Source organism: Paramormyrops kingsleyae, chromosome 5, assembly GCF_048594095.1.
Source record: "Paramormyrops kingsleyae isolate MSU_618 chromosome 5, PKINGS_0.4, whole genome shotgun sequence".
NCBI classification, from domain to species: domain Eukaryota; kingdom Metazoa; phylum Chordata; class Actinopteri; order Osteoglossiformes; family Mormyridae; genus Paramormyrops; species Paramormyrops kingsleyae.
The window spans coordinates 21,050,438-21,067,314 of record NC_132801.1 but is presented as its reverse complement, the minus strand read 5'-3'; the positions used below and the strand labels follow the sequence as shown (position 1 = coordinate 21,067,314).

The window sequence follows — 16,877 nt, the reverse complement described above, 5'->3', positions numbered from 1 at the left end:
CCGCTGTCCCTCCCCCCATTCCCAGAATCCCTGGCACAGGCTGCAACTGAGAGACCAAGAGCGGAGGTTTCCTGTGAGCTGCACACAGGAAACAATCTGATATGGGGATTAGTCTGCACAAATAACATTATGGGGGAAACCGCAAGCTCTTTGTCCCGGTGACACCCCCACTGAGGGCTTAGACAAAGAAAACAGACTTTCACAAGAACATGGTCCCTGCACATGGAGAACATACAAGGTCTAATCATCTTATCTTACCCTGTATTTAGGAGAGAAAAAAAACTCAGTTTAAATGGCAACACGCAAATTAATCAGTGATATTTCAGGCCCTTCGTGATTGTTTTGGTCTGTAAACCACACTCCTCGCTAAATGTCAGCCTTTGTTTTCAGGAGGCGGGGGGGTGGGGGGAAGGTTATTGCACCATCTAAACAATACAAATGTGTACCCTCCAAAAATACCTGAGCCATAGCTGAGTGTGCAACATCAACGTATAATAGTTCACATGGAAACATCTCCCAAGAGAGACACCTTCATTACAGTTTCACAGTTTGTTCAATAATGACTTGGTGGGGGGGGGGGGGGATTAGAAACCTTTAAATAGTAAAACAAGATGAATAAAATTGAAAAACATGCATAATTTTTTGGAAGTTAAACTGAATAAATGGAGAAACCTCTGCAGGCCAGATGTGAGGTCCACATTGTAAGCAGAACCATGTGGCAGATCCTGAGACAGGAAGGGTACCGTGAGAGGGAAGTGAGAGATTACAGCATGGCCCGCCTTTTCTTAAAATCAGACTAAATGATGACATCTGGTCATGGTTGCAATTGGTGGGAAAAGGTTCTTCTTCTTCAAAAAACAAGCCAATTAAGTTAGTCTGAAAAATTACTGATCTTTACTGGGAAGCAGAGTCGAGCCCAGCAGACAGTCCTCAGAAGCTGCCTGTGTTAGCATTTAGCATTACCGTGCAGGGTCCATGCCTGACATACAGAAGCATCTCCCACTCCAGCCAGTGCCAATAACTGAGCAGCGCATGCGAGCAATGAACTGCGGAGGTCTAGTCCCTCTGTCAAGCGAGCCTGAGGCAAGGCCTGCCAACACCTCATCAATTTCAGATCTGTCAAATTCATCGTCAGAGATATAGAGACGGCGCAGAGCAGATAACGGCTTCCACAGAGAACGTACCCCACGGCCGCAGCAACACACGGCCCACTACGCCGAACCCTGGATGAGGAGAGATAACAGCACACCACCAACATACCAATATTATATTATGCACTCCATACTACTTCTATGCCATCCCATCGTAAAGTCAATGTTCAATGTTACTCTACAGTGCAATATATGTACATAGCAGATATATATTTTGTACATCCCTGTATACAGTATAGGTAGATTACTATATCTAATCTCATCTCTTTTTATATAGTTTTGAAAGTGTTTTTATCTACATTTCCTTGGAGCAATCTCATATGCTCTGCCTATAGGTCGTCTCCCTCAGTTTCGCCTCAGCCCTGCATCTGAACCTGCATCCAAATGCCGAAAAAGGGGAGAGCAAAAATGAAAATAGCCCCTTGAACTCCCGCTGTCCTTCTAGACGCTGGCATCATACCCCAGGGGTTAAAAGGGCTTATATGAGATTGTGGGAAAATGAACCTTTAGTGATTAAGACTGTATGATCTAAAAATACTCTGTTTATACAAGACAATTGCCAAGAAAGTTTTTTGGTTTTTTTAAGAAGAGAGTGAGGGAAGAAGCAGACTGGCTTTTCAGGGAATATAAGGAGAAGAGTTTCTGCCTAGAAGAGCTATGCAATGATACACAAATCATACCCTCTTAACTAATTCCTTAACTCACAATCTGTTAGGAAAAGTGGAGATGTTGCTGGAATCTTTAAGGACTCCTTCCAATGTACAAGCTACATAAATGGGTATACTAGTCTTGTGTTTGAGGAAGCATTTATAATTTTACCTACCACAACAGCCAATTCTGTGGATACCCTTTTACACACATCTGATTGTAAAGTTCTAAATATTATGGACTCTATTGCACCTATTAAGTTTAGAGCTCTAACAGGTAAATATAAGGGTCTGTGGAGAAATGCCACAGATGTAGCTTGTATAATACAGGAATGCAGAGGAGCTGAGTGAAAATGGAGAAAATCAAGACTACAGATCCATGGCGACATCCGTTAGGGGAGTCTGCGTAACTCTAAAGCATGACAATGCTTTTTCCCAACATTATTAATAGAGACATCAATACTCGGCTACTATTCTCACATCAATAATCGGCAACTATTCTCCATTGTTGATAAATTAACCCCACCCCCCCAGAGCAGCGGGTCAATGGGCCCTCATCTGCTAAAAAGACTCTGTGTCCTTTTTTGCCAACAAGATTGAAAATATAAGATTATCCATTAGTAACACAGTGAAAAACACTGATCTGGTCTTCTTACTTCCACAGTACACCCATTATGTCAGAGTTTAGTACTCTTAATCGAGGAACTCTTGTAAATATAGTAGTTCATTTCAGATCTACTACATGCTGCCTAGAAATTCTGACAGCTTATTTTTCAGCTGTCTAGAGCAGCGATTCTCAACCCATGGGTCGCTACCCAGATTTGGGTCGCGGAAAGTTCTGAAAGGGTCGCGAGGCAGTCCGTGTATATCACAGCCAATGGATTTTAGTTTAATAGTGGAAAAACCAAAATCGGGAAACGACCCATTTCTTGTTTTGTTGATCCTCCCAAGACCCTGCTCAGCACACTACTTCCGCACATTACTCTCTGAAAACCCATGTCCCGTCCCAAAATAAGCGCATAACACCGATCCAACATCAGCACAAGATCTTCCGTTTCTGTTTTTCAACAATATAATCTCTGTACTTGTGCAAAGACATATTGTCTGGCTCCCCGCTAGACCGCGAAGTAAGGCCGCAGGTATGCAGGTCACAACAAAACTGTCAATGGACCCCACAGCAATACAAGTATTTTATTTTCCAATTTTCGTTTACAGTCATACTAAAGAAAACCAACTAAAAGGTCATTTTTTTGTTTTCTGAATTTATCATCAAAACAAAAAACGGTTTGTTTCCCAATTTCGGTTTTGCCACTATACAACGAAAATTCATTGGCCTTCATATACTATATGCACAGTATACGGACAAAAATATTGGGCCATTACACCTATAGGAACTTTTACGACATTCCATTCTAAATCCATAGGCATCAATATGGAGTTGGTCCACCCTTTGCAGCTATAACAGCTGCCACTCTACTGAGAAGGCTTTCCACAAGATTTTTCTGTGGGAATTTTTGCCCATTCATTCAGATGAGCATTTGGGATGTTGGAAGTGAAGGCCTGGCTTGCAATCTCTGTTCTAGTTCATCCCAAAGGTGTTTGGTGGGGTTGAGGTCAGGGCTCTGTGTGGGCCAGTCAAGTTCTTCCACACCAAACTCATCCAACCATGTCTTCATGGACCTTGCTTTGTACACTGGGTTACAGACATGCTGGGACAGAAAAGGACCTTCCCCAAACGGTTCTCACGAAGTTGAAAGCACAGAAATGTCTAGGTATGCTGAAGCATTAAGAGTTCCCTTCACTGGAGCTAAGGGGCCTGAAAACAACCCCATACCATTATCCCTCCTCCACCAAACTTTACAGTTGGCACAATGCAGTTATGAAGGTAACTTTCTCTGGGCATCCGCCAAACCCAGACTAATGCATCAGACTGCCACACAGAGACGTGTGATTCATCACTCCACAGAACACATTTCCACGGCTCCAGAGTCCAGTGGCGGTGTGCTTTATACCAGCCCGTCTGACACTTGGCAATGTGCTGGGTGATGTGAGGCTTGAATGCAGCTGCTCGGCCATGGAAGCCCATTCCATGAAGCTCCTGGTGCACAGTTTTCATGCTGGGGTTAATGCCAGAGGAAGCCTGGAACTCTGTGGTTATTGAGTAAACAGAGCGTTGGCGACTTTTACGCACGATGTGCCTCAGCACTTGGCGACCTCGTTCTGTTACTTTACATGGTCAGCCACTTCACAGCGGAGTTTGTTGTTCCTAAACACTTTCACTTTGCAATAATACCATTTACATTTGACCGTGGAATATCTATCAGGGAAAAAACTTCATGAAATGACTTATTGCAAAGGTGACATCCTATGACAGTACCATATTTGAAATCACTGAGGTCTTCAGAATGACCCATTCTTTCACAAATGTTTGTAAACCTGACTGCATGGCTAGGTGCTTGATTTTACATACCGCATGCAATGGGTTTGAAAAACTGAATTCAAAGATTAAGTGGTGTGTCCCAATACTTTTGTCCACATAGTATAGCTGTGTTCTCTAATGACTATATGCTTCCTTTGACGTACTATGTAACTGTCTGGAGCAAGTTAACACATGGATGCAGCAAAACTTTCTTCAGTTAAACATTGACAAGATGGAAATCATTTTATCTGGTAACAAGGAGGTAAGGTTTAAAAGGTTTATTGTAAATCCAGAACCATCACCCAGATTAGAAATATTGGTGTTTTAATGGTCACTGATTTAACTTTTAGTAACCATATACACGCAGGGACTAGGTCAGCTTTCTATCTAAAAAAATATCAGGAAAGTCTTATGTCAAAGGCTTATGTCAAGACAAGACTTGGAGAAAATAATCCATGCTCTCATTTCCAGTGGGGTGGATTATTGTAGTGCACTTTTGTCTGGTCTTTTGTCTGCAACTGATTCAAAATACCACTGCAAGATTGCTTCCAAACAATTACAGAACAGAGTACATCAACCCAGGTCTTAGGTCTTTACATTAGTTTCCAGATAGAACTGATTTAAAAATACTGCTAACTGTCCATAAATCACTTCATGTTCTCCACCCAACATACATTACTGAGACGCTTGTAGCCCTTAGATCCCTGGACTGGTCTACTGGCGGTTCCTAAAGCTAGAACTAAGCAGGAAGAAATGGCTTTTAGCTACTATGTTGCCAAAAACTGCACAGAGGCAGACTCTCTGTGTTGTGAAGATGGGATGAGGTTCACCACTCAGTGACAGACTGTGTGGGCAAATAGTGCAACAGTTTAAGAATAATGCTCCTCAGCATAATATTGGAAAGAATTTGGGAATTTCATCATCTACAGTACATAATATCATTAAAAGATTCAGAGAATCTGGAGAAATCTCTGTATGCGAGGGACAAGGTTGAAAACCAGTATTGGGTAACTGATCTTCAGGTCCTTAGGCAGCGCTGCATTAATAACAGACAATTCTATAGTGGAAATCACTGTATGGGCTCAGGAACACTCCTAAACACCATTGTCTAAGAACACAAGTTGTTGCTGCATCCACAAATGCAGGATGAAACTCTACCATTCAAAGAAGAATCCATATCTAAACATGATCCAGAAATGCCGCCGGCATCTCTGGGCCCGAGTTCATTTAAAATGGACTGAGGCAAAATGGAAAACTGTCCTGTGGTTTGACAAAACAAAATTTCAGATTCTTTTGGAAATCACAGATGCCACATCCTCCGGGCTGAAGAGGAGAGGGACCATCCAGCTTGTTATCAGCGGACAGTTTAAAAGCCAGCATCCATGATGATATGGGGGTGCATTAGTGCCCATGGCTTGGGTACCTTGTAGATCTGGGAATGCGGCATTAATACCAAACAGTATATACAGGTTTTCGAGCAACATATGCTGCCACCCACGCAATGTGTTTTTTCAGAGAAGGCCATGTATATTTCAGCAAGAAGATGCAAAACCGTATTCTGCGCGTATTACAATGGCATGGCTCCACAGAATAGTCCGGGTGCAAGACTTGCCTGCCTGCAGTCCACAGCTGTCACTCACTGAAAACACTGGGAGCATCATGAAACAAAAAAAATATGACAAAGGAGACCCTGAACTGCTGAGCAGCTGAAATCCTGTATCAGGCATGAATGGGACAGCATTTCACTTCCAGAACTCCAGCAACTGGTCTCCTCAGTTCCCAAATGTTTACAGAGTGTTGTTAAAAGAAGAGGTGATGCAACACAGTGCTAAACATGCCCCGTCCCAACTTCTTTGAAACCTGTTGCTGGCATTAAATTCAAAATTGAGCGTATGTTTGTCATAAAACTATAAAATTCCTCAGTTTCAACATTTTATATTCAGTCTTTGTTCTATTTTCAATTAAATATGGGTTTATATGATTTGTAAATCATTGCATTCTGTTTTTATTTACATTTTACATAATGTCCCAACTTTTTTGGAAACAGCGTTGTAAAACAGCACCATTATTCTCCCAGATGTAATACAGCACTGGAACTAACGTTTTCCATTAAAGAAATGCCACAGTAGCCAGCTGTATATATTTGGACAATTAAAGTTGTTTTTAATTGACAGGTCTCCTTGAGTAAACATAGCCGTGAACCTGAAGATGTTTTTCCCGTTGCCCTTGAAGAGGCTACCTGATAGAAGGTAACTGGCCCCAGATACTATATATGTCACCTTTAAGCTGTATTTCTGGAACAAAGAAGATCATATTTCTCATATAATGGGCAGCAGGCATTTCCTCAGCTTCAAGAATGCTGCAATTAAAGGAGGAACAGATACTGGGACTGGACCACAAGGTTAATACCTCCCTCACGCACCATTTCAATCGGTCGGGCTGAAAGGTACTCTGACAACAAAGTTGACGAATCCTGCGCCATTTAACACATCCCTCTGGAGTTGTAAATCACCACCACTGTGCTTTGTTTTCTTTCTCTCACTCTCTGAATAGTTACGAGACTCACACCCTTAGTAATTGCTGGTCTCAGCCACTCCCTCTCAATGATGACTTTATGGGACTGAGTCACTTCATGTCTTTCAGCTCACGCCCCTTAACTTACCGACTGACTGCTCAGGCTCAGAGGCCACCACCCCCCCTACCTCCAAGCCATGACCTCGCATCACCCCTCCGAACACAGACTGCCTCCTGGCTCTAGCCCATCATCCTGTTGGAGTTTCCCTTTTGGCTGGTGTTCGGTTATGCAATCTGTCGGTTCTTCTTCATGAATTACTGCATTTAATCCCTCGCTCCCTCACCTAGGACCTTTTTAAATGAAGAGCGGTGTGGGTTTGTGGGGTATTAAGGCGTGAGGAGATACGACTCTCCAGTGGTCTGATAATGTGGCCCGTCCAAAATGGGAGGTCACCCTGTTGCCATGACAACACCTCTCCTACACTGTGCTTATCGCTTTGGCTCCAAACAGGCAGCTAGCCAGGCGGAGTCAACAGGTATCACTGTCGGTGGGTTGTGGTAGGGTTGGGTGAGGGGGGGGCTGCTTGTGTGTAGCAGGGCAAACTTCACAGATACATCCCAGAACATCCTGAGGGTTAGGGCGGTGGGCTGCTACGAATTTTACTGAAAGTGGTCAACTGAAAAGGAAACATAGATTCAACCAAAGTGCTGCCATGACAGCACTGATATCAAACTGAACTTCAATGAAAGGTAGAAAAAGAAGAAATCTGGGAAAAAGACAAAGCAGTTATGTAATAGTTCCTTTTAATGAAAAACAGAGTCCTTTTTGTGAATAGGAAAGAATAAAACATGGCAACACAGAGAAATACTTCAATGAGGGCAGCAAAAGGATGCTTTGATCTCAGGGTTTAGGGTATAACGAAGGGGTTTTTACATTATTTTACAACTGCTATAAGAATGTTTAATTTCTCAGCAGTGTGTCAATATAACTGTTTAAAGCAGCGGTAAAATAATGGGGCATACAATTTCTCTTAAAGTAAAGTTCATTTTACTTCATATTAAAAATAACCACCTTAAATGAATCATAACTAAATAAATGTGCAAACTGACTGCATATGGTGACTGATAAAACCGCAAAGGTTTTATCAGTGAGGTTAGTTTTGGTTCATATTTCCTATGTATTACAGTCGTCCCTCGCCATTTCACGCTTCGACTTTCGCGGCTTCACTCTATTGTGGTTTTATCAAATACATTTATTCATCAAAACGTTGAAAATGATACAGCGCGCGATCGGTTGTCTGAGTCAATTATACACCTCTGTATTACAATTAAAATTACTGTACGTATGGACTTTAGGCCTATGTGTTCGAGCACCCCCGCAAATCCTTCAACGCCAGGTGCAGCCGAATAATAAAGAAATAAAGAATCCTACTAAATTCATTTAATGCGGTAGAGTCTGGAACGGATTAACCGCGATAAACGAAGGACAACATACATACATACACACACACATATATATATATATATATATATATATATATATATATATATATATACACACACACACACACACACATATATATATATATATATATATATATATATATATATATATATATATATATATACACACAAAAACACACACACACACATATATATATATATATATATATAAAAATAATGACAGGCTCATTTTTATGCTTCATTTTTAAATATACCATTGTACCATTGAGACTGCAAATACAATTCTTTTTTTGGCAATCACTCAAAAAGGTTGCATGAAATAGCACAATACAGCGGAAGTGCTATTCGCTATTTTACACAATCCTTATCTTTCAATAAAACATCCACAGATAAAAGAGAAAGCAGAAGAAACTTAATAGTACTGACTGTAGCAGCAATATCCACCGACCATAGTTAACAGTAATCTGCCTGTAGATACATTTTGGCCTAAGATAAACCTGAGCTTCTCCATGTACGTCTACAACTACACAAAAGAAATACAGTATCAATAGCCTAAGCGCGTTAAACAAAGGTCCATAAAGTGCACCTGCATGAGTCATTTTCTAGTTAATATGACGCTCATTTATGGGTTGTCCAAACAGCACATTTATGCCATGGCTACTTCATGTACGAGAAACATTGCGAAATTCTCAGATTTATACCATTAAAACACTTTACTCTTTGGACGGCCTAACCAAAATGACCGAAGTTAGTTTAGTGTTTTTCAGATACAATAAGAAGCATTTGAGAAATGTATAATGGAGAATGTATTCTTTATCCAGTCTCTGACATTTCTGAGCTGTGGCACATTGCTTGGAATCATAAATGCAAATGAAATAGTAGTAAACACAGGAATGAAAAGAGGTTCTCTACAACTCACCTAATGAGTCCATTGACTGTGGATACAGGCTGAGAAACTGCCACCTCCGTTGGGCCCTGACATCCAGGGAGACAAAAACATCTGTGAGAACAACCAACAAAGACATTAGCCACAACAACTGGCTTGACTTCTCAAAAACAAATCCAGTCTTCCAGACATCTGAGTGAAAAAGTACCTTGGAAGCAATTAAACAGGAAACTTTGTGCACTTGCCAAGTCGTGTGTGCTACAAGAATCAGGGGTGTAACCAAACAAGTGTCTTCTGTGGCTTATGACAGGACCCACTGAACTAATTGTAAGAAAAACTTTGGCAGAGTTAACATTTGAAAAAAATATTATCCTGACTGTAGGCCTAATTCAAAATTATCTGACCCCCATCTCAAGGCTTTAATGTAACTTGGTCACTTGGTCCTGGTCATGTACCAAAATCCTGTTTTATCTGTCATCTGCTGCAGAAAAACAGTCACTGAAGCAGAAAAGCTTTTTTTCCAGTTGCCAGCATTCAGTTTCATAGGTGCAGGACAGACAAGCTGTGACTGTCAGTTGGGTGCTGTAAAGTCAGTTCTTAAACTTATCAACTTATCCGTGATCTAATTCCTCTGTCCTGACTCTTTTTAGAAGGGACATAGCTTGACACTCAGTCAGGAGGGACAAAACAAAAACGAAGTATCTCAAGAAGAATCAGCAAAGAACGGCATAACATATCCTTTCCTGTTTGTGGGGTTGCTATTTGACTATTTCATTGCGTAGATATTTACAATAGACTGGAACAGATTGAAATGCATGAAGTCAACTATGGTTGTAATCAAAGCAGAACCAAATTTACCAGAGTATGTTTCCCTCTTGCTGCTCATTTTATTTTTATTTTTTTAGCTTTCGCATGGTAGGGCAGGTCTGTTTTCTGTAATGGTTGACTTGCGTTCGCAAGATAGTGAAGGGGTCAACTGCTGGGGAAAAGGCCACATGCAAAACGCTTAAAAATGGGCAAACAGAGATGCCATTTGTTCTGCCTCTGCCTTCTTTTTCCAGACCAACCAATTTGGGTGAAAAGGTTATGAATTCAAAGTCCTCTTTGTGGTTAGCATTCCTTCCCATGAAATAATCACAAATTAGTTGATCTAGCCAAACTGTTACACGGCATGATTTTTAAGCTTATGATTAATTATATTTAATAACACTGTTGATGATCACCTCACTGAAGTTTGTTGTGTTAAGGCTTTTATTTGTGTTTTATGGAACACTGATTACCATGGATTTAAATGATTCCAGGAAAACTATGATAAAACACATTATATATATTATCAGATATGTCAAGGTTGGGAACATTCATGAAGACTTTAGGTCAAAAATAGTTCAACCACGTCTTTGCACCAGAACACAATAACTATAAAGTGTGGTCATTTTTTAGAAGAAAAAAAAAAAATCAATGATCATGTCTCTCTATAACAACAAATATGATAAATATTTTAAGGCCAGCACAATACTATTCTACACTTTTTCCACCATCAACAAATGCTGCTTGACTAGAGGGTTGCATAAGCTTGACCTTGGTTTGTATAACTGAAATGCTATCCAGGTTGTCTTTGGGCTTACGGCTATGAGACCCATTTTAAAAACTGAAGTCACTACGTAAGTTTAAGATTCCAAAGGAAAAAAAAAACCTCGTGCAGCAATGTAATCCAGTCAGCCTTGGTAATGAGTAGAAAAAGAAAAGCACAAAATAGCCAGATTGACTTGTTAACAAAATGGGAGTGAGACAGCACATGATCTATAGGGAGAGCAACTACATGTTACTGGAACTAAGCATTTCACGAGCAGAACCTCAGCTTCGACAAGGACAGCCCAAGTTTGCAGATCCCAAAGCTGAACAGGCTTCTTCCCTTCATTCCCAACTAACGCAACCGCTCTCTCTCATCTGAGAATGACAATGTCCAGAGAGACTGACATGACTTTATACTCAAAATAAATACACTGAGGGAGAAAAAACACCAACATGTAACAGTGCTTCCTACCTCTGCCCCAAATATACAGAAGTACCTTTGAGTTTTATAATTGGACTAGTGAGATTTGAGGTTCCACTGGAGCAAAGTCGCAGTGAGTCACCTGAATTAGGGAGGTCTTCCATGGCTAACATCCCACTTCAAACAGCTAACCCACAAGAAAATGCCTGAGCACTATTAGCACTGTCAAAAAAGCAGATAAGTTTTTAAGATGAATAGAGAAAAAAAATCTGGCTGACACCTAAACCACCATTCTGCAGGCTAGGAATAATGTACTTTGACATCACAATGAATCCCAGATTCACAAGACGTTGATCCAGTAATCCATGCTTTTTTAAACCACAGTATTGAGATCCTGCTGAGAAAACTTGCAGTTTTTTTTTTTTTTTTTTTTTTTAAAGAACAGAAATAATGATATGCTTTTGTGGCAGTGCATGTGACCAAGTCTGCTCCACAGCCCAGCCAAAAAAAAGCAGCAGCTCTTGCAACCAGCCTTGTGCGAATTTGACACAGCTGGTTCTCGTCTCCCTAACAGCACTGACAAGGATAAGAGGGCCAGTGAGAGGAGAGAGTAGAGAGGAGAGGCAGCCAGATGAGGCTGCTGTGCAGACATTGTGTGCCAGGCCTGTAAGGGGTTTTTTTTGGGAAATACCACAGGGCACAGTGTAATTCCTGCAAGCTGTTTTGTTTATATTGTTATTTTGAAAGCCTGGGTCATGCTGCTCCTTTGGCATCAAGCTTGTCCCATACATCTGGAGCCACGCCTGAGACTCCCCCACGCGAGTTGCACATACCCACATCCACCCGGGGGCCCTCTTCGATCGGCTGCGGTAATGAGCTGTTCGCCACCTCTGCACCGTCAAACTATTAAACAATCAGACAGCTGGAAGCAATGTAACTGACAGTAATGTACTGCTTTCGCTTGTACTAAAATTGGCTTATGTAATGGAAGGACTTACACATTTGGACAAATAAAGTCATTTATGCTGGAGCATGCCACATGAGCAAGGAAATCCATCCATCTTCTATACTGCTCATCCAACAGTGGATGACAGTGTGCCTGTCCCGGACAGAACAAGGCACACCCTTTGTAAGACACCAGTCCACCACAGAACATGTAGAATAAGAAAAGCTTAGAGACATCAATTCGCCTAAATGCATGCTTCTGGACTGCAGGAGAAAATCCACGCATGTGGGAAAACATGCCAACTCTGTAAGTATACAGCTATGGTATTGCTTACTGGACCACTGCATTACCACTGAAGATGGACATTTAAAATAGAGCATAATAGTACTGCTTCCTGTTAAATCAAAGGATTAATTAAAAAAAATAAAAATTCAGGATACTTTTATGGGGTCCTACAAACAACTGGGCTTTGCAAAAGTTTCAAAACTCCACTACCAATTGTTATCAATTTACCGAGCATGACCTTCACAGGCCACAGCAGAAATCCACTTCCCTAGAAAGCCACTGAAATGAGTCCTTACTCTTATTTTGTGTTAACAGAGAATAAAACGCTCCACTTCCATTCCTGTGGAGGTTGCCGAACCAAGCACATACCGGTTGACTGACTTGCCTCGGTGGGTCAAGTGAATACACGAAAGCCCCTTTTAACCTAGCATCCAGAGAAGAAGAATTAACCCTGCAAGGAGAGCTGGGACCATCTGCATTCTCATTATATGAATCTGATGTTTTCAAAGTCATCCCGACAACCACCTTCTGCCAGCTTAAAAGTGACCCAGGCACATCACTACTAATTAATGAAATCAGGGGCACTGGTCTCAGAAAGTATTGATTTATCAGGTATTCATTGGGGGAAAATGAACTAAAGGTCCCCAGAAGTAAGAAAACGTGGGCAGGGATTTCATCATACACATACCGTACTTAAAGTTAATGAGGCACATACCCCTGTAGCATGTAATCCACAAGCAGGACTCGGGCAGGCAGCCAACTGGCAATTGTACTGATAAATCTTGCTGGAGCCTCTAAATGATCTCAGCTTTTCTCTTGTATCTGGTTGCATCAGTCAGGCTGTTAACGTTTGACTTAGAGACTTCAGTATTACGCTCGCTGTTTTGTGGAATTAAGCAAATACGAAAACGACAAACGTGGAATAAATCCGTCAAACCTGTTCCACATTAAACAGTAAGATATGTTCAATTGTTTCCGACTTTTTGTGGGATTTTAAAATGCATGTCAAACAATAACTATTCTCCGCGTGACTTAAGCGCCTTGTAATGCTGAAAGGCACCGGCACGAAAATAAATCATCGATAATACGGCAGCTTTGTGTTCTAAACGTATACAAATGCATAACATGTAACAAGTAGTTGCGATTTGAAGTATGTATTGTATAATCACAGGGGCACACAGTTTGACCCAAACAAAGTAAATATATGTAACTGACAATGCTAAAAATTCTTTTAAAAACTAAAGTCGGTATAATATCAAATCTGGGAACATACCCGGCCATTGCATGCAGAGTCGTCCTTGGTTCGCAATTCAAGTGATTCTTCCTCCTCTTTTTCCCCATAGTCTCTCCCATGAAAACTGAACCTGCAGCACAGTAAGCTATATCCTTGCAAAGACATTCAAACAGAGATGGGTCGGTGTCTCTGACAACCCCCCCGCCGTACAGACAGCATCCGCCGATACCTCTGCCCTGCGCTTTTAGGACAATCCGTACCGAAACTCAGACGGAAACACCGTCTAACTCGAAACTCATTTTGGGTATCCAAGATATGCTTAAGGGACCCCTAAACCCTGAAACTGATGCGAAACATGTCGCAGATATTTAATTGCATTAACTCCGCATCAGACGCGTCCTAGTTGGCAGACATGCGACCAAAGTATCGCTCGATCCGTTTCCCGTGCAGCAGGAGCCTTTCAGCTCTCCTCAATTTCCCAGCGCTGATTTTGCGGATCAATAAGTTGTTAAAGTCTTCGGCCGGGCGACCTTAGATGCGCCCCGAAATTAATCCAGCCGTACTTTTCCAGCGATGATTCCTAGTCCAGCTTTCCGTGAGGGAGTAGCAACCTCACACACTATCAGCACAAGACCCCCGACTGCACGCCGCCCGGGACACACGGCTCGGAAGAGCTCGCCCTGGCCGTGCGTGACAGCTTTCTGGGAGGGCCGTCCTGTGACGCCGAGAGGCGCAACAAGCCAGCCGATCGCTTCGAGCCCGGCATCGAACCCCCTCTACTGGCTGCTTTCGGTGCGCTTCTACAGCACTTCTGTATTCACTTGAAATTAATTGAGAAAACGGTGGATTTTCTAGGAGTGGGGAGACATTTCTGTTTAGCGAAGAGACAACATACTTTACGACGTGCGTTAACTATTTCGTTTCTTGGAAGTGATAGTTAATAGAAGTAGACTATTGCATAAAAATCCTGTAGTGGAAATTCCAGTTTCAAAAGAAGTAAAACAACGATATCAATCCACTGAGTGACTTTCGGGCGGGTTTTGGGTGGCTGAACAGGTCTACATTTTTATCAGGAAAGAAATTAAATTATCATAAAGAAAAATATATAACATTATTAAAGCACATTCTCGCGACTGTAGTGACACTTTAAGGAAAAATCGTATTGAATAGAATTCTCCAGTTAATTAAAATATATGCTAAAAAGTAAGATGTAAGCAATAGTAAAACAAGTTCTTGTCATTATGATTTCTCCTGTGAAATTGCATTTTTAGGTATCAGGCATGTGTCTCTGACTTTTAAATTTTGAAGTTATAAAGTAACCATTCCAAATAGGCAAAAAATTGGCCAGTTCAACATGATGCCCTGTCGTTTCCTACGGGGTTAACTATTGGAATTGATAGGAACCGAAATGTAAAACTATAGTAATTGTAAATGGTGAATATTAAATATTGTATAAAAGCTTTTTGAGCATTAATAAAGAACTATATGGCAGATGTCTTTCAAGTTACCGGTTAGATTCAGGAAGGCACGGTCTTTCATAAGTGTCTGGTGTCGATTTATTGTAACGTAAGATTTGTTCTGTCTCTCATGTTCCTTGTCCGACTTCTCCAGCCCTGATCAGCGGCACAGGTCCTACTCTGGCTGGTCACTAGGTTATCTATGATCGTTTGTTGACCCCCAACGCATGCGATTGGTACGGAAGTGTGCTTAACTTTTTTTGTCACTGAGTGTATGTTTGGGTTACAATAGTGTACCTGTAATCTAGTGGACAACACTTCATGAACCTTTTGCTGTTGTGCAGAATAACGTTAATCAACATGTAGATGTATATAATTATCAATACTATTATAAACTGAAACATACAGCCTTGTTATTGTACTGCTATATGATGTGATTTTTAAACTCATCCAAAATACAACCTAAAAAAAATTAAGGTATTTTTTTTTTCTTTGCACAGCAATGTACTAAGATTTGCCAATATTTTAATAAGACTGCACTACTCTGTTTCGGTCTGCACTCTCTTCCTTCCACTCTGCTTTCGTTTTCCGATCAGAGCATAAATAGCCACTTTTTTTTTTTTTACTTCCCAAAAACCAATAATTTGTAAAATATTTGTATGAAATAAATAGTCTGAAAACACACTATTTGTGTTTTGCTGAATACCATAGTCGGATTGGGCTGTGGGGTGGTGCAGTGGTTAACACTGTTGCTTTACACCTCTGGGACCTGGGTTCAAGTTTCACCCTGGCCTACATGTATGTGGAATTTGCATGTTCTCCCTGTGTTGTCAAGGGGGTTCCTCTGAGTCCTCCAGTTTCTCCCCACAGTCCAAAAACAATGGAGCTCCCATTGTGTGCCTTGCAATGGGTTCATGCCCCATCCTGGGTTTTTCCATGCCTTCCCTGTACTCTCCAGGATAGACTCCACACCACCAACGACCCTGAATAGGACAAGTGGTTACAGAAAATGGGTGGATTTGGCTGCAGCCCTACTATCTAAAGGACTGGCGGTTTGAATTTTGACTCCCTTCTATATATCATACAGTATGTGGTCATCTATTGTTGAGCTGAGACACCACAGATAATGGCAATGACAACATCCAGGCTTAGAGTGACTGTCTTTGTTATGAAGTGAGTGTGTTCCTCATATCAGTATTATCTGCTGATTTTAGTACTTTTTTCAAAGTCATTTTGTGATAACAGCAAAAAGCATAGCATTCTTTTGTGAGCTGGGAGCTTTTCACCAAGTCCCCAGTGAAGGATATTGATTCTTTTTGTTTTCTCCCATGGTACATTTCTGTGTTTTATGAGATTGCCCAGTGGCCTGTACTATGAAGCGGGGTTACTGGCATATCGGGGTAACTTGTCGGATTTAAGGTACCACAGTTTAAATTGACTTCATATTTGTTCACTTACATTTTGCCCAGACTACCTTAAATCTGACAAGTTACCCCAATAAGGCAGTAACCCCGCTTCATAGTACAGGCCACAGATTCAGTGATGCAGCCCATAAGCACCCTTCACGCCCACAACCACCCAGAAAACGGAGGAAACATTTATCCGGGGCACTGGGCTGAATATGGAGTTTGCTGATTTATGTAGAACATTTGGAGAAAAAATTGTTAGCTGGGAAAAGGGTACCAGGATATGGAATGAATGGCTCAGAGTGGGACGGGAGTGTGTCTGTATGCATAGTTTACACAGCAATGCATTGCTGCACAAGAATCCTCTGGGTACATGTTCAGAATTACATAACATGAGTCATGGAACGATGAACCAAACTCATGGTTGCATCCAATATTTGATCAAATAAGACGAGGGGGTCTAAAACAATTCAAG

The 16,877-nt window shown here is 41.3% G+C and overlaps 1 protein-coding gene across 4 annotated transcripts in view; it reads right to left on the bottom strand.

Moving 5' to 3' along the window:
• The window catches only part of LOC111842506 (unconventional myosin-X-like), a 43,806-nt gene extending 30,087 nt beyond the window's left edge, over window positions 1-13,719 (bottom strand). The window contains exons 1-2 of one of the 4 annotated variants that reach the window (XM_023809156.2): window positions 13,579-13,719; window positions 9,115-9,170 (exon numbers count right to left, since the gene is read on the bottom strand). In XM_023809156.2, coding sequence (XP_023664924.2) covers window positions 9,115-9,170; window positions 13,579-13,704 — 182 coding nt within the window. In that variant the 5' untranslated portion in view covers window positions 13,705-13,719. Of the gene's footprint in view, window positions 1-9,114; window positions 9,196-13,578 lie in introns of all 4 variants that reach the window. The other 3 variants (XM_023809158.2, XM_023809157.2, XM_023809159.2) reach the window with 3 other exon arrangements.
• Window positions 13,720-16,877: the final 3,158 nt, after the last annotated feature.